This window comes from Trichosurus vulpecula, chromosome 1, assembly GCF_011100635.1.
Source record: "Trichosurus vulpecula isolate mTriVul1 chromosome 1, mTriVul1.pri, whole genome shotgun sequence".
Classification (NCBI taxonomy): Eukaryota; Metazoa; Chordata; class Mammalia; order Diprotodontia; family Phalangeridae; genus Trichosurus; species Trichosurus vulpecula.
The window spans coordinates 36,732,557-36,754,898 of NC_050573.1; the positions used below are offsets into that span (position 1 = coordinate 36,732,557).

General features: G+C 37.2%; 1 protein-coding gene across 14 annotated transcripts in view; it reads right to left on the reverse strand.

Annotated features, from left to right (window-relative positions):
* CLIP1 (CAP-Gly domain containing linker protein 1) overlaps positions 1 to 22,342 on the reverse strand; it is a 147,582-nt gene that overhangs the window by 70,141 nt on the left and 55,099 nt on the right. For 5 of the 14 annotated variants that reach the window (XM_036752186.1, XM_036752153.1, XM_036752146.1 and 2 more), the window contains exons 5-13: positions 21,869 to 22,088; positions 18,484 to 18,681; positions 17,801 to 17,904; positions 14,896 to 14,956; positions 13,354 to 13,386; positions 9,998 to 10,102; positions 5,947 to 6,891; positions 3,109 to 3,225; positions 9 to 66 (exon numbers count right to left, since the gene is read on the reverse strand). In XM_036752186.1, the coding sequence (XP_036608081.1) occupies positions 9 to 66; positions 3,109 to 3,225; positions 5,947 to 6,891; positions 9,998 to 10,102; positions 13,354 to 13,386; positions 14,896 to 14,956; positions 17,801 to 17,904; positions 18,484 to 18,681; positions 21,869 to 22,088 (1,841 nt within the window). The remainder of the gene's footprint in view (positions 1 to 8; positions 67 to 3,108; positions 3,226 to 5,946; positions 6,892 to 9,997; positions 10,103 to 13,353; positions 13,387 to 14,895; positions 14,957 to 17,800; positions 17,905 to 18,483; positions 18,682 to 21,868; positions 22,089 to 22,342) is intronic. The other 9 variants (XM_036752205.1, XM_036752199.1, XM_036752191.1 and 6 more) reach the window with 4 other exon arrangements.

A 22,342-nucleotide genomic window follows, 5' to 3' on the forward strand; every position in this document is an offset into this window, starting at 1 on the left:
AAACATACCTTGCATTTTCTGTTGAATAGCCACGGATTCCTCTGAAGCATCTGCAAACTTTTTTTTCTTAAATAAAAAAACAGAAAAAGAAAGAATTGACTATTTAGAATAAAAAACAGATTTAAAATAAGCAAACTTGATCTCTCCTTTCGATAGAATCTAATCAAAGCTACACTGTAGTTGCAAATTTTGCAATTTTAATTTCCTGAGTATATGAAGAGAATGTTACTACCATTAAAAATGACTAGCTCTGTTAAGCCTATGTATAGGCAACACAGCACTTAGAACAGTGCCTGGCACAGAGCAGCTTACCTATTAAATGCTTGTTAAGACTTGGGGCTTGTTCTTACTACATGATCAGTCCACCTTGTTGGGTCATGCATGAGCAAATAAAAGGTGAAGGTCCTAGTGCACATCAGGGTACTATGAGAAAGATGAACTAGCTATGATCTTATTATACTCCTCCATATACAGTAGGTCTTATCAAATCAGAGAGATCCTGGGAATTAAGAACCTGCATTCAAGCTAATGCTTTGTGATTTCTTATATAAGATATTTCCTAAAGTCAGGCCATCATTGATGGACATCCTTCTTTTCTAAAATAAAGGCTTTTACCAGTCTTACAGTCAATCTCCAGATCTCATTATTTCTGAATGAAATAACTGACCAGTGGCCAAAACCAAATCTACTGCATTACTGAAGACAGTTAGAAATCTTCCTTTTATCTAACTTTTCCCATCAGTCAGGGTCATAAAAAGGAGAAGATGCAAACCAAAAGTCTGCCAAAGCCAATAGCTTAATGGCTTGACCTAGTTCTAGAAATCACTGCTCAAAATACAGAATGTCATATCTTATCTTCAATGCATGAATATAGGGAGTTCCAAACTTACAGAGTGTGCTTCAAAAGTTTTTCTTAAGACCACTATTCTAAACATGGAACACACTTCCCTACAACGTCATAAATAGCAGCTCCCCGACTAAACTCCCCCCGCCAATTTAACTGCACATCTATAATGGAGGGTAGAGGGCAACACTATTATAATACCAGTAATTAAATTTAAAATCCCAATACAGGCGCACACGCATATTATACACAAACATTTTAAAGATATTTTTAAATTCTAAGGTGGAAAATAATAAGACGAATACAGAATCTATAGGCATTCTAATAGGGACTGCTAGGCAATTCTCCAAAGGCTTCAGAGACTGTGGATAGCAGTGCTTTATTATGTCTAGCATCACTTCAAAACTTACAGTTTACCTCAAAGCAAGTGTGTATTATTAAATCTATTTTTATTCTTATCACTCTTGATCAGGGTCAGTTTTTGCCTCACAAGTAGAATGAATAGAGGAAGTGAGAAAGAGGGAAATAAACTTCCTAAGATAACTAACAAAAAAGAAAAGGGATTAAATAAGATGTGTGTGTATATATGAGAATGACTAGAAGATATATAAGCTGGAGGAGCTGCCAAAGCGGGGAGAAACACTGTCTGCCAAAGTTCCATCTGTGGTTTAGGATTTTTCTGTTCCCTGAAAAAAAGTTGAGTTCAGCTATACTGTAGAATGAGGGAAGGGAAGGGAAGTGATGACCAATGAGGCTGGAAAGACAGGTTAAGGCCTGGTTGTAAGAAGCTTTAAAAGCCAAACAGAGGAGTTTTCACTTGACCTAAGAGCAGATTTTAGGGTAATAACGTGGTCAGATCTGCACCTAAAGAAAATCCTTTTGGTAACTTTTTGAAGGATGATTGGAGTAGGGAAATAACTGAGGCACAAATTAGAAGTAAAAGGCATTGCAAAAGTTTAGGAAGAGATGATGAAGATTTGAACTAATGTGGTAGCTGTATGAATTGGGAGGAGTAGCTGAGAGATACTGTGGAAGTAGAAACAGCAAGATTTTGGCACCTGATTGGATAAAATAAAATAAAAATAAATAAAAGCAAGTAACTGATTGGATATGTGGGATGAGAGGGAGTGAGGAAACAAGGATAGTGACAAGGTTGCAATACCTGGGAAGAATGATGATGCCTTGGACTGGAATGGGAAAGGTTGGAAGAAGGGTGGGTTTAGAGAAAAATAATGAGTGGTGTTTTAGACACACTGAGTTTGAGGTGGGTCTGTAATAGACAGTTTAAAATGTCCAATAGGAGATGCTGCAGAACTGGAGCTCAGGGGAAGAAATGGTGACTAGATATAGCTAGATATAGACCTGGGAGTCACTGTATGGAGATAATAAATGTATGGGAGCTGATGAATAGAACAGAGCCAATAAAAGAACAAAAGCTGATGAAGGACAGAGCCTTGAAGAATACCCACAATGAGAAAGTATGATGACCCAGCAAAGGAAACTGAGAATGAGTGGTCAAGAATGAGAAGTAGAAGAATCATAAAAGAGTAATGAGTCTGAAAAAAAAAAAAAGACCCACAGAGGAGGGAGTATCCAGGGAAGAGAGTAGTCAACATTGTACCAAATAATAGCAGAGTTCGATAAGGCTGAGGACTGAGACAAAACCATCAGATGTGGCAATCACATAACATTTGGTTCTTTTACTCTAATATACTTTTAAGAAATGCAGTATGATGTATTAAATAACACTCAAGAGGGTGAGCCTTGGAGATAGAAAGATCTGGATTCAAGTCCTTCCTCTGAAACATACTAACAAAGAAGATAAAAGGGCAGAAGATAACTCTCCAGATCTTCCACTAAGTGCTCTATGCCCAGGAAATCTTGGCAGCTGTCCAGAGCAGGCCCTTTGACCACTAGGGCAAGGGATAAGCAATGAATCATTTGCAAAGAGGGGACATTCCCATATTGAGCATTTCTAAAGTAAAGAGTCACTTCCTTTACTTAGTAGCAACTAAATCTTTTATGAAATAAGAAGCAAATGATTTTTTAAAAAGAATAGACAAGGAAAGGCATGATACCTACCTTTGGAGGCTGGTTTGTGTTTAACCTTTTTCAAGTAATCTCTATTTTCTTAAACTAAGGCTTGACAGGTATAAGAAATGAAACAACAAATAATTCATATCTAATTTGGAGTTTTTAAGGAGGTAAAATTCAAAAGTGAACAGAGTAAGTCCTGAGACAGACTCGTCCAACAAGGTACTTACCAAAATCTGAAGCTCTTTTTCCAAATCATCTTTCACTTGACTCACTTCACTCAAATTTTTCTGAAGATTAATGAGCTTTAACTCTTTCCCCTGTAGTTCTTTTGTTATGTTACTAGCCTAACATGGATCGTTACATGGAACAAAAGTAAACAAACAAACAAAAAAAAAAGGAAACAAAAATGAAGGGGGAAAAATTAAAAACTAAAAAAAATTATGAGAAAGTAAACATGGTAGAATAAAGCTGAAGGAAATAAAGGCATGTATTAAAATACTTTTAGTGATAAGAAGCCAATTATGAAACTATAATTCTACATAGAATTAGTTAAGATTTCCTAATAACTATTGTTTAAGTATCAGCAGATACTAATTGTAGTTTTTTTTTTAATTTTTGGATGTCTTCATGTCATGACACTTGACAGAGGACAGCACTTTGTATCCTGAAGCAATATTTATTAATAGTTTTTAGTTTTCTAGGTTTTAAAAGCCATTAGGCCAGAGCCAGAAAGCTCTACTTCAATCTGAACTTTAAAATGAACCATGAGTTGTGATTCTCACATTTTTATTTTGTTTTGAGTAACTTTGTACCATAAGAGGAGATCTTCCCTCCCCAAAATAAAAACCTCACCTAACTTCTAGTCATTTTTGACTAAAGCAACCTCTGAAAAAAACTTATTAAACAACAGGTTCTAGTCCAAATTCTGCCATCTAGTATCTATGTGACATCATCTTTCTGGGACTCCAGTTTCCGATGTGTAAGAAACAGTTCTGTAAAGTAACATACAAATATATCATACAACTGTAAAGAATTATTATTATTATTCCAAGAAGAACCAATAGGAAGGAACAGGTAGGGGATAAATAAAATGCTAGAGTGTCTGTTGGCAGAACTAACTGTGTTGGTAATTTAAGGTGGGACTTTTTTTTTTTTTTTTTACTGTTTTCTCTTTTAGAAATGCTAAAGTAATCAAATGCCTTTGATTAAGCCTTATTAGGTGCAAAGCCCCAGGCCCACAATCTTTTGCTAACTAGGTACCAAGCCCCAGGCTCACAGCCTTTTGCTGATTACGTGTGAATCCTTCAGGTCCTGAACAGAGTATAAAAACTCAAAGGTTAACATTTTGTCTGGGGTTCACTCATGGAAGAGTGCTGATGTGAAGACTCTGGGCAGCTGTTATTGAGAGTCCCTTGGCTTTGAATAAACCCAGATGTTTTGTTTGGGGGCTCTCAGTCACTGGAAGAGTGGCATGGGACTCTGGGAAGCCAATTTAAGAGCACCCAACTTGCGAACCCAGATGTTAATGCTTTCCTGGTAACTATAAATTGTGATTAGGCCTGTTGATATTGTGTATGTGTGTAATCTGTTTGTATTTGCTCTGAAGTTCAGGTTGGTGGCTTTTCCTCCAGAACTAAGTGAATTATAATTTGCATGTGTGATTAAAGTAAGGTTGTTAACCCCTTAACGTTGCTTTCCTCAGTAAAGCAGATCAAAAAAACCTGTGCTGACAACTGTCTGTGTGCTGGTCGCTGTTGGTTTTACATAGCCACAGTAGCTGCTAGCAAGATTGCTGCTACACTCACACTTTAAATGGACTTAGTTTACTGCAATCAAATATGTAAAATTAAATGAACAAATGTTATGCTATCCCCATGATTATCACTCAATAATCAAGGTTTTTGAGCTGGATGAGGCAACATGGCATAGCGGACAGAGTGCCGGGTATGGAGTTTCTTGTGCTTTACGATTATTAACAGTGTGAGCCTGGGCAACTCATTTAACCCACGTGCTTCCAACAACTCCTAGAATATACTACAAAGGGTTTACTATCTGCAGATGTAGGTTATTCCCACACCAAGACATGCCCAATCTGATGAAATGACAGTTCCTTTCATTTGCGCTGCATGTAATATTGATATCAAATTTTAATTTTCTAGGGAACAGAAAGGACTCAATAGTCAATCCGAATACCCTTTAAATTTTTTTTCTCAGAGTGATGCAGCATAGTGTAATGAATGGAATCAGTGCCAGACTCTGAATCAGAAAATCTGGCTTTACATAAGTCCCAGCTCTAATCACTCAACTTCTCTGAGCTCAAAATTTTTTCCGCTCAAATCTAAATTGGGCCTAATATTTCTTGCATTCCTACCAACATAACTGTAAGAAAAGTGCTCCATAAATATAAATGTTAATGAACAATTCAAAATACATGTGTACCATTTTCCAGAAGCTAAGTGCAACTTATAAAGCTGCATGGAGTTAAAAAAGCCCACTCTGGATGTCCAAGAGACCTGTCATTCCTACCATTTCCAAGAGAATCACATAAGTGGCAACAACGGAAAAGACTAACTTCTATGAATATACTTTTATGTCCAAAAGAAGAATTATGACCCAGGGATTTCTAGTTGGGAGGAACTAGTGTTTTAAATAATTACTGAATTTGATGAACATTAAATTTGACTCAAGATTGCTTACTTACTGCAACTCAGAAAGCTTTGCTGCTTTGATAACTGATAATAGCATCATGTAGCAAGATGGAAGACACAGATTAAACTGAAACAAAAGCTCAACAACTCTTCTTTCAACAAACCCTGTCAGCAAAAGAATATATAGAGGACCCAAAATCACAACACCCAAAATTAGAGATAAGCTTCAATGTTCTACATAGAGAATTTTCTCAGATCTCCTCATATGAAACAAAGATACGACACTCTACTAGGAAAGCTTCAAGCAACAAGTGGGTTATTTTGGGAATGGATACGAATGCCTTGGATTCAAAAGTAATAAACGATGCAAAATGAGAACAAACAGAAAAGAAAAATCTGAAGGATGTTGATACAAACCTTGCCATTTGTGGCAATTTTTTCCATCTCTAAACTTTTAATCTGTTTCTCAGCTGCCTCAAGCTGCTGGCTAAGTTTTTGCACTTCCAATTTACCTTCGGAATTGGCTTTCCAAAGGGCATCAAGGTCCAAGAGTTTTTCTTCGGTAGCCTTGAGCTGGGTTGTAATATTATCAATAACCTCGGTTTGTTCATTGTATTTGGCTTGCAGTACCTTTAGCTCTTTTACCTTTATTTCCGCTTCCTGCAATTTGTTTAATGTGTCTTCCATCTCTACTAGATGTTGGTCTTCCGCTTTTTCCATTTGGAGTTTGAGGCCTTCTAAACCCTGCTCCTTTTCTTTAATGATTTTCATCAGTTTAGTCTTCAGGATTTCCATCTCTTTAGCATGAGCAGACCGTTCAGAGTCTTGTTGGCATTTCAAAGTCTCTATTTCATCCTGATAGTCTAGTTTCAATTTTTCAATCTGTGTCTTCAGCTCAGCAAATTCCGCTGTCTCAGTCCCAACACTTTTGCTAAATGAAACTTTAAGCTCTTCCATTGCCTGTTGATGGGAAGCAATGGCAGATTCTAGTTTTGATTTCCACAGAGCTATCACCTCAGAGTTCTCCTTGTTAGCGTGATCAAGCTTGCTTTTCAAAGACTCATTCTCCTTTGAGAGTTTTTCAGATGCTGCATGGAGTGCCTTCACCTCCTTTTGATGACTTTCTTCTGTGGCTCCAAAATGTTCCTTTAGAGAAATTATTTCATGTTGGTGGTCAATATGCATGGCTTCTAATTTTTCCTGCAAAGAGCTTATCTCTTGCAAAAGGGAGAGTGAAGTGTCCACATCACCAGCTGGTTTACTGGACTCCAAACTTCTTCGAAGCTCAGCTACTTCCTGTATTCTTAATGTTAAGTCTCTCTCTAGTTCCATAATACGAGACTTTTCTGAAACTGTAGCCACCTATTAATAACAGCAGTTCAAAGAAAAACATTATTTAAATACCAAAACACAGGAGTTTTACTTAATCTTGAAGTTATGTAAAAACAAGCCATCAAGAACTCTCCCAATACCCACTAAAGCAGTAAAAATAGTTTTATACTTTATATTTCCAGCTGCTTTTTTTCTTGGTTTCTCAAAAACAACTTCATTAAAATCTACTAAAAATCACTATTATTTTGAGACACTAAAGGAGTCTCAGTTTACCTTTTCTAAGTTCAACTACATTAATAATTCTGTCCCTCAATTCCTACCAAAAATAAAGGGGATTAGAGTGTGTTCTTCACGTTAAAAGGAAGAGTTCTCTTCTTTGTGAGTAAAGCCTTCCACACTTAATTCAAGAAAGAATGATAGTTCCTGATCCAAGTCAAAGGAGCCATTAAGACAAAGAGTCTAAATTACTTAAACATTCCATCGCCAAGTGATAAGTTTTCAGTAGAATAATTTAGTTTAATTTCTTATTGTCTAGGTTAGACTGTTATCCTCAACAGTTTTTCTTAAGTATATGATAAGAATCATTACTTATCTATCATTCTAATTAAGTGTCTTCTAATGAGCCCCCTCTTAGATTTTCTAAGCCCATTGTTGACTTGACCAATTAACTTTACATGATTTTACTTTGTTTCCTAGCATTTTTAGGAAACTACTTTCAATTACCTATTAATCAGAATCCCTGGAAAAAAAGCTAGCTTCTGGCTTTTTATGCACAATGAAATACTGCAGTCCGGCCAAAATGGCCTCCTCTCTTCCTCATGCACAAACCCCATCTCCCAGGCCTCTGCACTACCATCTTGCAGGCCTAGATTCTGTACTCCCTCCTTACCCTTTGCTTCATAAGACTTTCACTCTTCTAAGGTATAGCTCAGGTACCATCTTCTGCAAAGAACCTTTCTTCATCTCCCAACTGCTAGAGCCCATCCTCCAAAACTACCTTGTATCTAACAACTTGGTATATATTTGCCTTGATTCATTTTATATTTGTGCTGTGTATATTTATATGTATCTGTTGTCTCCTCCTTCTTTAAGATTAAGAATTGTTATCCACTAAAACAAAAAGAATTGTTTCATTCTTTATATTTTGTATCCCCAAGTGCCTAGCATAGTGCAAGATACCATGGTCAGTGCTTAAAAAAACACTTAGTGACTGATTGGAGAGTCTATTATCAGGGCAATAGAAGATAATAAAAATGTGCCAATGATCTCTTAAGGATGTACCAAATCTTAAGAATGATGTTTTTCTCTGACTTAACTCTCTCCTTTTACAATGTCTTTTATTAGAACAGCCAACAAATAGTAAAAACTTAGTGATTCCCTCCCTTTCTGGAGAGGATTAAAATGACCACAAAGTATACAGCAAGAAGAGAAGGAAAATATCAATCTGAAATATTCTACAGACAAGATAAGCTTAAAAATCATTCCAGAGTTGTATTGTCACTGATACTTAACAGAGTTCAAGGAAATAAACTTGACCCAAAGAATTCTCATAAATAATCCAAGAGACAGGTACTATAAAATCAGGTAACAAAATATTTAATGGAGAAGTTAATTTGAATCAGTCACAATGAAGCTATTAAAGCACATATAACACTCTAAGAAGGTAAAAGGGGAAAAATATATTTTTTGGTGTATCTTTAATAGAATTCTAAAGTCTAAAAAAAACTAGGTTCCCCTATATTATCATAAAAAAGCATACCTCTGACCCTATATGATATTAAGCTAAATGGATGACTTTATAATATAAAGAGAGCATCTGAAAATTCAGAGTGGGGATTAAGAGAAGACACTTATTAGAGGAATGAATATATCATACTATAAATAGTATTTACCAATGACAGTGACAAAAAAACTATCAAAAGTTACATGCTAGCAAACTCCTTAGAAAGCTCTATAGAAATGAGAGCATACTTACCTGATAGCCATTCAATTTCATGAAAACTCAGTCCCATTTGCCCCTCCCAATTCCCAGGCTAATTCCTTGGCTAACAAGTAACTAAGAACCACTGTTTAATTGTATGCTTTGTGTTTCAATGAACCCTTTTTCCTCCCTTAAACCAAATATACAGGAAATTCTCCAGTGTGAGTCCAGGAGAGAAAGTTTTAAAAAAAAAAAAACAACCATACATACAATACTAAACTTTTTGATGGAGAAATTAAAGGGACTGGATCAATTATAGATAGACTGTAAAAATCAGTGATTTCTCATCAAGAAATAATTTTAAAATGTTAAGGATTAAAAAGAAAAATTGCAATGTAAGGTTTATTTAGCACAATTATTTGAAATTTCAAGCTTCAGGGTACTTGGCCATTCAGCCAACTGAAAATCAAATGTTTGACTAAAATATGTAATTAAGATTTATTTCTTTTAAGCACAAAGATGCTTATGAAGCCAAAAGACTCACTTTGAAACTCCTAGCAGTTTCCAAGGTTCAAATAGAACCATGAACTGATGGCCTCAAAAAACCAGCTGTGGTCCCAGTGCATGGCACTGCTACTTATTCATCCTCCTAACCAGGGAGATTAAACCTATCAGAGGGCCAGAAAGGAGAGACTAGGATGCACAGACAGATCAGGTACCAGGAAACGAGGAAGAGGGAAGGGCAGTGGCGGGTGGGGAGACAGGGAAGCCAAGACTCAGCCAATGCTCTACCCACTTCCCACCAAAGACCAGGGAAGAAGGCAGGGAAAAAGCCAAAGCCTAAAACAGCAAAATAAAAAGGGACCATAAGAGTCCAATCTCTACAAAAATGAGAGAGGATAATTGACTGGTTGGGTCAAGTCACAGATGTATATTTTGCAGCACAACCAATCTTTCTGTTGTTTTTGATGCACATATGGGCTATATTGTTTCTTAACTCAATTTGTGAAAAAGAGTAGTTAAAAATTTTAAAGACTAATGTGCAAACACCTGGAACTATGGGTTATTCTAAGCTCATGAGCATCTGAACAATACCAGGACCAAGCTTAAGTTAAACCACTGGGACTGAGTCATATGAATGACAAAGCACAAGGCCCCTAAATGTCCACAATTCAACCATGGGGTCTCGTTCCATTAAATAGTGAAAACCATTACCCTAGTGTCTTCTAACTCCCTCTGGAGTTTGTCAGCTTTGGTCTTTTCAAAGAGCAGGCTTTGTTCAAGCTCCTTAATGCGGGCATGCTCCAGTTTGGTCTGCGTCTGTTAGTAAAAAGGAAGAGGAAGAGAACACAAAAGTGCCACCATCACATGCCAGCACAAGAAGAGAGAGCGGCATGCAGGCAGAGCCACCAGTAATTTTTTTTTTTGCCAAAAAAAAAAATGAGCAGAAAAGATAGAGAAGGGGAAAGGAAGGGGCTGAGATGAAGAGGTTCGGAATGATAAAGTAGGCTATGGATATGGTGTGGTGGGTGAGGGGGGTATATGGACTGAGGCAGAGAATAAGAAAAAAGAAATAAAGCACATGAGGCGAGATGGAGAGGGTCAGAAACATGCAGCCAAACATGAGTTATATTGATAAGTAAGTGAAATTTATCAGCACAAATTAGATTAGTTAATATTTTTCTAAGCTATGGTCACCCCTATTCTCTAGTATGTCAATATCTGACATATATGTATGCAACTGACTTACAGACTCCATGAAGGTACTATTGTAAAAACTATTCAGTTATTCTTGAGATCTCACTAAGGTCTTGGGGCAGATCTTCAAATCTTAAAAGAATACCTGACATGACTGAGGATGAGAATATCACTCCTTAATGGTATTCAGAAACAAAAGTAAGGAGGGTCATAAAATGAAGGGCATCTGCTGAGGTGAGCAGGAAGACCTGGAATCCTTAGCAACTGACTGTTCCACCTAAAGTACACGGAAGACAGGAATCACAACTTCTAAGCTCCTATTTCTTTCAAAGAGGAAGTACGTTCCAAAAGCTACTCATCCTCAGACATAACAAGTGGATTTAATAAGGAAAAATGATATCGCTACAATTGGAAAAAGTTCTTTATACTTCTTTACAAATAGGAAGAATAGCCTATATAATTTGAGGGCAAAAAAAAATATGAGGAAATAGAATGGAAAGTCAGAAATTAACTCACAAATTTTACTTTCCATTACCATTATTTAGATTGCTTAGGAGACTAGATATGATTCATAGAAACACAGAATTTTAGAGTTGGAAAAGAATTCAGCAGACATCAAGGCCAGCCATACCCAAAAAGGATTTGGAATTATAAAAAAAATCAGGTCATTCAGTCTCTGTTTGAAAACCTCCAATAAAAGGGAAGACCAGAGTTTTAGGCAGATTTGAATAAGACAAAGTCTTAACCAATCTACTATATTTCTTACTAATCCAAGAATATCCTTTGCCCAAACTATTTTATCTATATAAAAAGAAAAGATAATAATCAGCTGATAAAACAATTGACTGAATAACAGACATAAGGGCTACCCTTCTCAGCAGCTGCCAACCACTTACACTACAAGAACTAAATTAATGGGCCAATTTGAGCACCTGGAGCCAATAAATATAGTAACGATAGGGATATGGTTGTTGTGAAGTTTACCTAGGAGAAAAAAAGTGTAAAAAATCATCTGGTTTTAGTGAGAAAGGCATTTTTTACTTCTAAATTTTCAAATTAAAGAAATTTTTTAAAAGAATTGAGGAAGAAAAGTTTCCTTATACTTTCAGTGTGATAACTGAATCTGATTCAAATTCAAAGAACTGGATAGATTCTCTCCAATTCCATAGGTGACTTTTAGTTATATATTACTCAAACTGCTTTCCCAAAGAAAAGCATCCAACACAGACCATTGTGGTCAGAAATTTGAAATTAACCTCAATGGTGAAATCCAGAGAAGAAGCACAGGGCAAACAGCACCATCTAAGTGATCCAGAATCACAGAACCTTAAAGGTTGTCCAGTTCAACACCAAACCTACCACTAGAATAACTTGTACAATATCACTGATAGGTGGTCATTCTGCCTCTCCTCAGATACTGCCAATGAAGGGGAACTCATAATTCCACAAAGTACCCCATTATGTTGTTCTTCAGCTCTAACTGCTGTCAAGATTTTTTCAGAACTGAGTCAAAATCTCTGAGTTAAGAGGTAATAACTACCAAATGAAAATCAAGAACCTGTCACATTCTATTCTTCCCCCCCAATACAAATTCTGATCATTTATTTGCCTTAACAGGATGGATATTTATCCTGTAGGTTACACTGAGACAAAGGGCACCAGGATAAGCACGGTCTCAACAATGGAACATCTATCAAAAATGTACCAATCACTAGGATGACCAAAGAAACTTTCAAGTATTTTGTTTCCTTGAAAGATGGCAAAGGATCCCAAGAGACAAGAACAGGAAGTCAAAAAGAAAAGCAAGAGCAAGGAGAAGAGCACACAAGAGCAGCAAGAGGAAGACCCCATGCAGCCTGGGACCATATGCAACAGAAGCCTGTTTCAGAAGGAGAAAAGAGACCCAGATCACTAAAGGAGCTTCACAAAAAGGAATTTTTCAGAAGGAAGTTCAAGTTCAGTATTGAGTTTTCATTCAATACTTCCAAAGGTGGGTAGAAAGATAAAAGTGGACCTTTGGTTTAACCTTATTCTTATTCTCTTCATAGGACTAATCAAAGCAAGAGTTTTTGGATTCTATTACTTTGATGTTACAGCTGGAAAAATTCATATGTGAAAAATGAAGCAATGTTTTTTAATTCAGTTGAGTGAGGTTTATATTTTACTACTTCAGGCAAAACACACACACACACAAAATAGGTTTGCCACTCAGAAAAAAACCCACTTCAATACATGCAAATCAAAGTTTAAACTGTACACAACAATGAAAATGCTAAATGTTTTCCCTGGAGAATGCTTTCCTCTAAGCTGTTCATGAAATGAGGAACAAACAATGTGGTCTAAAATGCAAACTTGGGATTTCATGACTGTCAGCTGTCCTAGCAGTCACTGACCAGTAGTGGGAGCTCCTAGAAAGGATTAATACAAGGAGTAGGAATTTTGCAAATCCTTGTTACTGTACACAGGGAAGAAGATTCAGAAGACTTGAAAAACTGATCTAAACTTGTCCTTGTCCTCCTACTCTTTTCCCACCAAAGATATTTCAAGCTTCAGGAGGCCACTATCATTTGCTTGGTGGTGTTGTAAAAGCTACCATATAAAAATGAACTAGTTGAAGGCCAGACCTAAGGCCTCTTAAGGAAGGAAATATTCTCCTCATTTGCCCACATAAGAGTTCTAGAGAATTTAATTATTATATACATTTTCTTCTGAATAGAAACGTAACTGCTCTGGAAAGACACATGCACAGAAATATTATAGTCAATGTTCTGAAGACAGATTGCAGTTAGTATTTGAGTATATAAATAAGCATTTTAACTGTATACAATCTGTGTTAACAGGGAAAATCTCCACACAGGTAAGTGCCCTCTTACATGCTCAGGATCTTCAGATATCTGGCTCTTTAGCTATCAGTAAAAAAAAAAAATAAAGAACAAAAAATTTTCAACTAATTTCAACATTTGACAGAGGGTCAACAAAACTGATTGATTACAACTACTGAACATATTACTGGTATAGTTCAGATATAGGCATTTAGGCGGAATACTGGTTTTTCAAACAAGATATATTTTTACGAACTTGATGAAGCCACGAACTTTCTGATGAGGTTGGGGGCATTTTTTAAATGAATAAGAATAACACAAAGTACAAATGGAGAAATGTGAGTGGATGTGAAATGAACAAAGAAGACAACTGTTATATATTACTGATACCTAAACAGTGATAAAGGGCTAAGGTCTGGCTTCCCAAAACTAACACAATGAAAGGGGCTCCCTTCCTTATCATAAGTTCAACAAGCTTATTTTCAACTGCGAAGAGCCCCTGTTTCTTTAGTAGTTGTAAAAAAGGTACTACTTGGGCAGTATATAATCTTGGACTTTCGATATAGCTCAAATTTATATTCTATGCACTGAAAACAACAGAACAAAACCTAAAAACAATCTTGCAGATTAAAGTGCTAAAAAATGAATCTGAAAGGTGCCCAGCACTTTTGACCTAAGCTCTCCTGATAGGGAATCTAGCAATGGTTATAGAAATATCAACTCACTCAATTCAAAGCATCCCATGCAAAAATCTTGGCATGAATGATGCTGTGAGGAGCTAGATAAAGCTAAGGGTCACCAGTTCTGTGTGAATTCAAAACATGCAATGTTACCTAGATTGCGAGTTAAAGAAAAAGAAGAAAATGCTACATACTTAGTTTTATGCTTTGTACTCTTAAAAAAAGTGAAATATAAAGCTCTCAGGGGAAAAAAGACAAATGCCAGAGTGTTTCTTCTTCCAAAATGTTACGAACAATTCTGACAATAAATGAAGTTCACAGCTGGCACAGTCCATCTAGTTTTATCCAGATTCACCGAGTTAAAGAATTGCAAGTGAGGCAAAGGTTCTGCTAGTGGCTATAACTCTAAACTGGCCTTTAAAGAGAAAATGCGACTATGAAAGAAGAGCACGCACACGTGCACACGCACACACACACACACACACACACACACACACACACACACACATGAAAGGCTCTAACAAGAGAATGTACTGCCACATTTGTCACTTGATTAAAACTGAGATTTTAATTTTGGAATATGAGAAAAGAACAGAAGGTTCTCCCTTAGGACTGTTGTCAAGGCCTTTAGAGCCATATTCTAAATAAAGCCCACCACCTCCATTGCCAGCCACCTAGCCACACCCAACAGCCCAGCAGCCCTGCCTTTTGTGCCAGCTAATAGACATGCGAAGTCTTTGTGCAGTCACTCAGGGGTCAGGCCATCAGTTCCAAGGGATACCTCTGAGGTGTCTCATTCCTACAAACTTCTCTTACCACTGGTCAGACTCTGGGTATGGTATAATTTTTCCACCTAGGGTTCTTTCTCTATCTTATTTCCCATAGGAGCTTTAGGGAGTTGGAGGGGTTTTACCTCAAGATCGCCTTTGGTAATAGATTCCTCCTCCACTCTGAACTGAAGGTCTTCAACCTTCCTGTGGGGTGAAAAACCAAGGAAGTTTAGAATAAACCAAGAAATATGCCTGTCTTCACAGAAACAAACCCACCACTTCACTAATACATTTGATGATCTCTGCAGATGCTCTGAGAGAAGTAAAAAGGCAGTATTTGCCTTAGGAAAGATAAAGAACTGTATGACCACACTTCTGACTACACCATTCTTAATTTGACATCCAGAATACAGAAAGATAGTAATATATTCTATTGGGATGACAAGAAGACAGAGACAAAAAAGAAAAAAGTTAACTAATTCCTGTGGTCATCACAACTAAAACAGACCTAAACAAAGTAATAGCAGACAACAAAAGATAGGTCTGTACTGCCACAGAGATGGATATAAGATCTCACAAAAATAGCTTCCTATACTTTCTAGGATCAACACACAGGTTCTAGGTAGAGAACTGAGTCTTATTTTAATGTGAAACATCAATGACAAAGAAGCATAGCCCAAAAGAAGTGGTGAGACACTGAGGATTAGCAGGGTAGCCCTGGCTCCAGACTGAGTTATTTGGAGATCATGGGACTTGTTTCCACAACAGTGAGAAGGGGCTATAAACAAGAGTGGCAAACACTGTGGCAGTAAAAACAACAGAGGGTAAACAGTACAAGATTCACATTTCACAGGAAAATAGGAAAAGAAAAAACAAGCACATATACATACATATGCAAATACAACAAAGCATATAAAAAATGCTTCAAACCCATGTCATCTGTAGCAAAAGCAAGAAACTGTTTAAGAAAACAAGATCTAAAAAAAAACCCCAAACCCTAAAACCTTCCCTAGCTTAAGCCATATATTTCCACAGCTGCGAATTACTCTTGAACTCACTGCATATTTGGCTGAGGAACTTTTGCGTTGCCTGGCAACCTGCAGGATGACAGCACACAGAGGGATGGATGAAAATTTTACTAGGTATTTTGGCATTCAAGAGAAACAAACTGTCCACTTCTTTTTCACAGACTGGTGCTGGAAACATGCAAAGCCATTTCTTGTTTACTTTAGGCCAATAAGAATTATTCTAGGAGAATTTTCTAGGGAAAGATCTTGAGGGCCTTCATCATATTGTGGTTGTACCTGTCCGGACCATTTCCAACTTATCCATGTAGTACTCAGAACCGAACAGTTATTTATGATGGAATCATTACCGCTGCTCAACATCAACACTGCCTTAACTTTCGTGGTGATCACATCACAGCTGGCTCACACAGAACTTGCTAGAGGCCCCAATCTTTTTCAGACTGACGGCTCTCCAGTTGCACTCACATCTTGTACTTGTGAAGGTGATAAGGATAAATATAATCTTATTCGACTCAGCCTGGTGGTCTAAGCTTACCAAGGTATTTGTAAATTCTACCTCGGAGTTAGAAGACCTTGCTAAATCCAGCCTCAGATACTTACTGGCTGTTGTGACCCTGGACAAGTCACTTTACCTCTCTCAGCCTCAGTATCCTCATCTTTAGAATGGGGATAACATTAGCATCCAACTCCCAAAGTTGTGATGACAGTCAGACAAAATAACCTAAGTAAAAGAGCTTGGGAAACCTCCAAGTACTACATAGATGAGCGTTCTGCTGACTCTGTTATCCAACATGTCAGCCAACTCCCCAAGCTTTGTACTGAATCTAAAACAAGATAAATGTGCCTTTCCAGACTTAGTAGATATTACTCTCCTTTGTCAACCGGACGATCCATATTGGCCACTTGCTGCTTCTTACACATGAGGTAGCCCCTATTCCCTCACTTTAACGTGGGCAGTCTAGAATGTAATCCCTCCCTATAGCCACCTCATAGAATTTCCGGTTTCCTTTAAAATTCAGTTCAAATGTTCTCTCCCACACAAGGCCTTTCCTAATGGACCCAGAAGCTAGTGCCTCCCTGTAAATTTACCTCCACATACTTATACGCGCACAGTGCCTGGGCACATAGTAAGTGCTTAATAAGTGTTTATTATTTATTGACATGTTATATCCCCCAGCAGAATAAAGCTCTTTGGGGACAGTTTTATTTTTATCTTTGTATACCTAGTAATGCCTAGTACAGAGCCTAGCATGCAGTTGATATTTAGTTAATACATATTGATTGATTAAATGACCAATGCTTCTGTGTCTCAATAAGATTATAAACTCCTCAAAAACAAACTGCATGATATACTTCTTTTGTATCCCCTACAACCTACCACAGTCCTAAACAAATAGTATTCAATAAACACTAACTGAACTGACAGCTTGTTAATAATAGGAGGGGCAAGACTTTAGGATATACATAGTAATGTTCAAACAACTTTGAAATGAATTCTCTCTTAAGCGGCCTGAGCTTGTGCCCAGGTGTAAGAAACATGCCTTTATAATACCTGATCTTGGGATCCTCTTTGGAACACAATAGGCACTTGATTATACACACTTCCTTTTGGAGTTTTCTAGTGTCATCTTCCCACTAAAACTATGAACTCCTCAACTACAGGGACCAGATTCTATATACTTTTATCTCATTAACAAAACTAGGCACAATATGAAACACAGCAAAGGTATTTAATAGATATTTGAGCACGTGACAGTAGGTGAGTCAGACTACGGTTTAGAGTTAAAGTTCTATATGAGTGAATATGGAAACCTTAAAGTCACATGCTTCATTAAGGAGGGTTGGGACAATCTGAGTAATTCCAAACCTCCAAAGGCCTAAGTGAAAAGCAAATGCACATCACACAGTAAGGGTGACAAGATTTCCACTGAACAAATAAGGACTGTGACAGGAAGAATGTTTCAGATGATTCACAGCTTTTTTAAAAAAGCCACAGTTGTACATGGAAGTTTGAGATCACCTTTTCTCTTCCTCGAGTTGGTTGAGAAGTTCCACTTTCTCCCTGTCAGCAGCTTCCACCATAGCTCGCAGCTGGTCCATCTTTGCTTCCATTTCCAGGACATGCTAGCAAAGGCAAGAGTGTGGGTAAGCAGACTGTTTCTGGCATAGATACACACAATGAGATTATAACTGAATTGTTAGAGTTTTACTCTAAAATCTTATGTTAAAGTGCTTTATGACCATAAATAAATAAATTGCTCCTCCTGGAAGCTGTGTTCACATTATCATTCCCATTTGAAAAGACATAACCTTACCTCAAAAGGTAAGGGGATAGTAAGCAATTCTCTCTCAAGCCAAAATACTTAAAAGGGTATCTATGAAATGAGACATGTGATTACTGGGAAAGTTTGGGGGTTGGTTTTTGGTTTTTAACATGACATTCCTGTCTTATTACATACAAGCTAGCCCAAAACAAATGACATCAGGATATGAAAAAGTTGGCAAATTATTGTGGCCCAAGAGACAAAAACTTTTCCACCAAAAGCTACAGTTTCCAAACGCAAGTGACAGCAGAATTTATAGGAAATCTCCACAACTCTCAAAACTAGTTCACTGACTCTGGGCATGAAGTATACCTTCTACCTCTTGACTCAACTTGGGGATTATCACCTCTGCCAAGAGACCTCAGTGCCCAGACTTCACCTGATCATGTCCATCCCGAGCCAGAGCTAGTTCCTGCTCTATTTCCCCCACATGGCTTGTTGCTTTTGCCACCTCCGCCCTCTCTAGGTCCCTCTCAGCCAGCAGCTGTTCGATGTGCTGCTGCTTCTCCTTCAGAGCCTCTTGGAGGGCAGTGGTGCCGGAGATCTTCCTGGCATATCTTGAAGAAGTTTCAGTCAACTGCAAAGTAAAGTTAAAAAAGTGAAGGCAATGCCATTATAGAGGCTCTGCCATTGAAGTAGCAGACAGTGAGCGGTACATGCACAACAGGCGTCCCCTCAGCCAAGCGAAAATGCCTCCTACCTCTTGGACATGCCCAAAAGCTAACTCTGGAGAAATTTCTCAGTAAAGGAGAGATCAAGCATATGGTTTCTATCTGTAAATTTCACTTCAGATCAAACACTCTGAGAACAAAAAGCCAATGCTTGGTCACAGGACTACTCCAGTCAAGAAGGAGATGTGGTGAGGATCAGGCCAAGTGGCTTGGCTACAAGTGACCTTGACCTCAATCTATATGTACAGATGGGTGGGAGATCAGGAGACATTTATGGGACCCACTGAACTAGTCTCACTTAATTCCACTTCTGCCTGAGCTTGAGCTAGATGTACAAATATTCTCACGTTAGGAGAATCTAATTGTGCCTCCTACATTCTTCCTTGATCCACAATCTTGAGTTTGAACACATTCTTTATCCAACTTCCTTGAGGGTTGCAAATGCCATTAAGTTATCAAACAGCTCCCCATGTAGTTACAGACCCCTCTTCAGGTGATTAACCAGGCTGAAATCAAAGGTTTTTGTCAGTAGTTTTGTCTGTTAAAAAAAAATTCATAGAAGCCATGTACCCAGAAACAAAGATCTGGTGAGGCCTAAGTGCCAATTATCTTCAAAGCATCCTATATAGAAAAAGATTGGAAGAAGAACTGCATCCACCTTCCAAAATGTAAAAAAGAAAAAAAAAATCGAAGTCCTTGCATCCACTTTTTAAGTCTTAGATTTCTTGTCCTTTCCTTTTGAGGAAAAAAAAATCAGCTAGCAGAAGACTAGATGTGAACTCCAGTAGAAAAGTAACCTCCCAAGATAGTTTGTAGGGGCCAGCAGAATCCTTAACAGCCATCTTTTGTCTTGGGATGCATTCATCTTTAGATTCCTACTTTTTGCAATGTTTACATTTGCCATCCAAATTTCATTTAGCATCTGAATGTCTTCTCTTAATAAAGCTATGTGAGTCCTCATAGGAAGGGTACTCATGATGAGCACATGTGTCTGGCTTATTAGTTCAATGATAAGGCAATTTGATGCCAAGGAAAAAGAAAGAATCCAATTATATTACATTGATTTATGTTATGAACAAGGATACAGTAAAGTCCTAATTATGAAATATTTCTATTGTGTTACGAATAATTTCATAATAGTCACTAACTTTTAACTGTTTACAGAGTTAACTGATTTTCAGATGACTTTAAAAAAATAAAATTTTAAATTCATTAAACATTATCCTCTAGGATATACAAAAAAATCATCTTCCTTAAAATGAAAGAAAGTTCAACTCACATTTAGAAATTTCCTTACCCAAAAGACTGGCCCACTGCTCTGAGAAAGCAAATAGATAAAGACTAAGGTAGGCACAAAACCTAGAATAATTTTGCTTCTTTGACACACCACAATTTCAAAGGACTCAGGATGAAGCATGCTCTCTACCTTCAGACAGAGAGCTAATGGACTCAGAGTACAGATTGAAGCATGTTTCTTTCTCTTTCTTTCTCTTGCCTTTTTTTTTAACATGGGCAATATGGAAGTTTGTTTTGCATGACTATACATATTAGTAATGGGTTCTATTTTTCTTGCCTTCTGAATGGATGTGGGAAAGGAGGGGCAAGAGAATTTGGAACTAAAATTTTTTTTTTTAAAGTTTAAATGATTAAAATTTTTCTAAAAATTAAGTCACATGTGCCCTAGGAAACATGGCAAAATAAAAAATTCCTAGAGTAGACACTCCTATGAACATTTTCTATAATCCACCTGTATTTACCTACGCAGACCCAATTTATCAGAGTTAGCTATCCTGAGCATTTGCCAAAAGTGAGGAGATTCCTTTACTGACATGTCAGGGTCCCTATTACCTTTCCCCCCAAAAGCACGACAGTCTTCTTCTAGATATGCAGATTTTCTTTCCAGATGTTACTAAATAGCCTAACCTTTCTCTAAAATTTTTGGTATGGCTGGTGGAAAAAAAACAAAACAAAACAAAAACAAAATCTCTGAAAATAGGCACAACACACATGGTATGACACCTAAACAAACTATGTAGCCCTTCAACACCAAGACCAAAGTATAAGACATCCATCTGCAGCAAAAAAGAACATAAAGGGAAAGTGAACATCCTAAAATGCTTCTTCAATTAATATCTTAAATCCTAACCACTACTCTACTATTACAATGGAAACAAACTAAACACAGTGTGATTCACAACCTGCTTCCAAGCCTACTCTTGGTCATTTCAAAAATAAGCCAGTAGGTGGCATGACCTTTCTGCTCATGCCTTAAGGACAAGGACCGAAGGACAAGTCAATTCCAAGTTACTGCTTTAAAGTCTATGATTCCTTAATATTAGTAGCTGCATTTATGATCAGGGTGGATATTGCCTCCTTTAACTTTGATGTTTCTATTTTTTGAATGCCCTTAAAAAAATAAAAAGACTCCCCCCTCCAAAAAAATAAAAACAAAACTAGAAAGACTCAAGATTTTTCTTTAATCCCCCAAAGAATCTGAAAACGCATTTTGTTTCCTCTTACTCAAACCAGGAACAAACATTTTCCACAATAAGAGTTTTTAGTATAACAGAATATCAGAATCTTCAAAGTTTGTATTCAAAATATTTTTTCTTAAGTGTTAAAGGAAAAAAAATTGAAAAAGAAAGAGGCTTCTATTTAAGAAGAAAAATATACCTCAAATTTCCACGTCCTTAGTTTGTTCAAACTGTCTCATACAAACCCCCCACCAATGTCAGGCAACTTAACTATATAGGTACAGAAGAACTTTTTATTTATCTATTATTTATCTTACTTATTTATCTAATTTGAGTTTAAGAGATCAAGATTTTTGGCAGTGACTGTGAGAAGCCTCTTTCTTATTTCAAAAAGTTAGTACTCTTGCTGTAGTTATGGCACTATAAAAACATATATGTCATCCATTAGTAACAGGTTTCATGGCAAGCTACAACTTCTACGCACGCTTTTCTTTCTTTCTTTTTTTTTTAGCACAAGGAGAAAGAAATTTATGGTTGTTGTTCAAGCAAAGCAAAAGACAAAATAGCATTTGCCACACCTAGGAGGTGTGAAGCATGCAATAAGAAAACTGGAGCTTACTAATCCTGTACGACTGGGCTTGCTGCTTACGGAGGAGGCTACAGAACTCAGGGAGCTGAGAGAGGAGGCCGAAGGGCTACGCTTCAGGTTGCCTGGGGTGGCCATCACTTTCCTCACAGCGGCAGCCTTGGCTTTGGCTGGTGTTGTAGAAGGGAAGCCAATCTTTGTCACTTTGTGGACAGGAGCAAACAAACCATATTTGGGTTGACACTGAAAATACCTATAGAGAACAAGAAGAGTTGAAATTACTAGGAATAACGACCATTAGAACACCACCCTCCACTCCTCTCCCATCATACGAACTATACCAACAGGCTTAACAATATCAAGATTATACACACACACTATCCTTCAAACACGTGAACCATTCAAGGTTTTCAAAAAGTCGTAGTACAATGTTAAGCTATAAAGCTTAATAGAGTTTTGGGACACATTGCATACATGATCAAATATATATTTGTTATAAACATATAT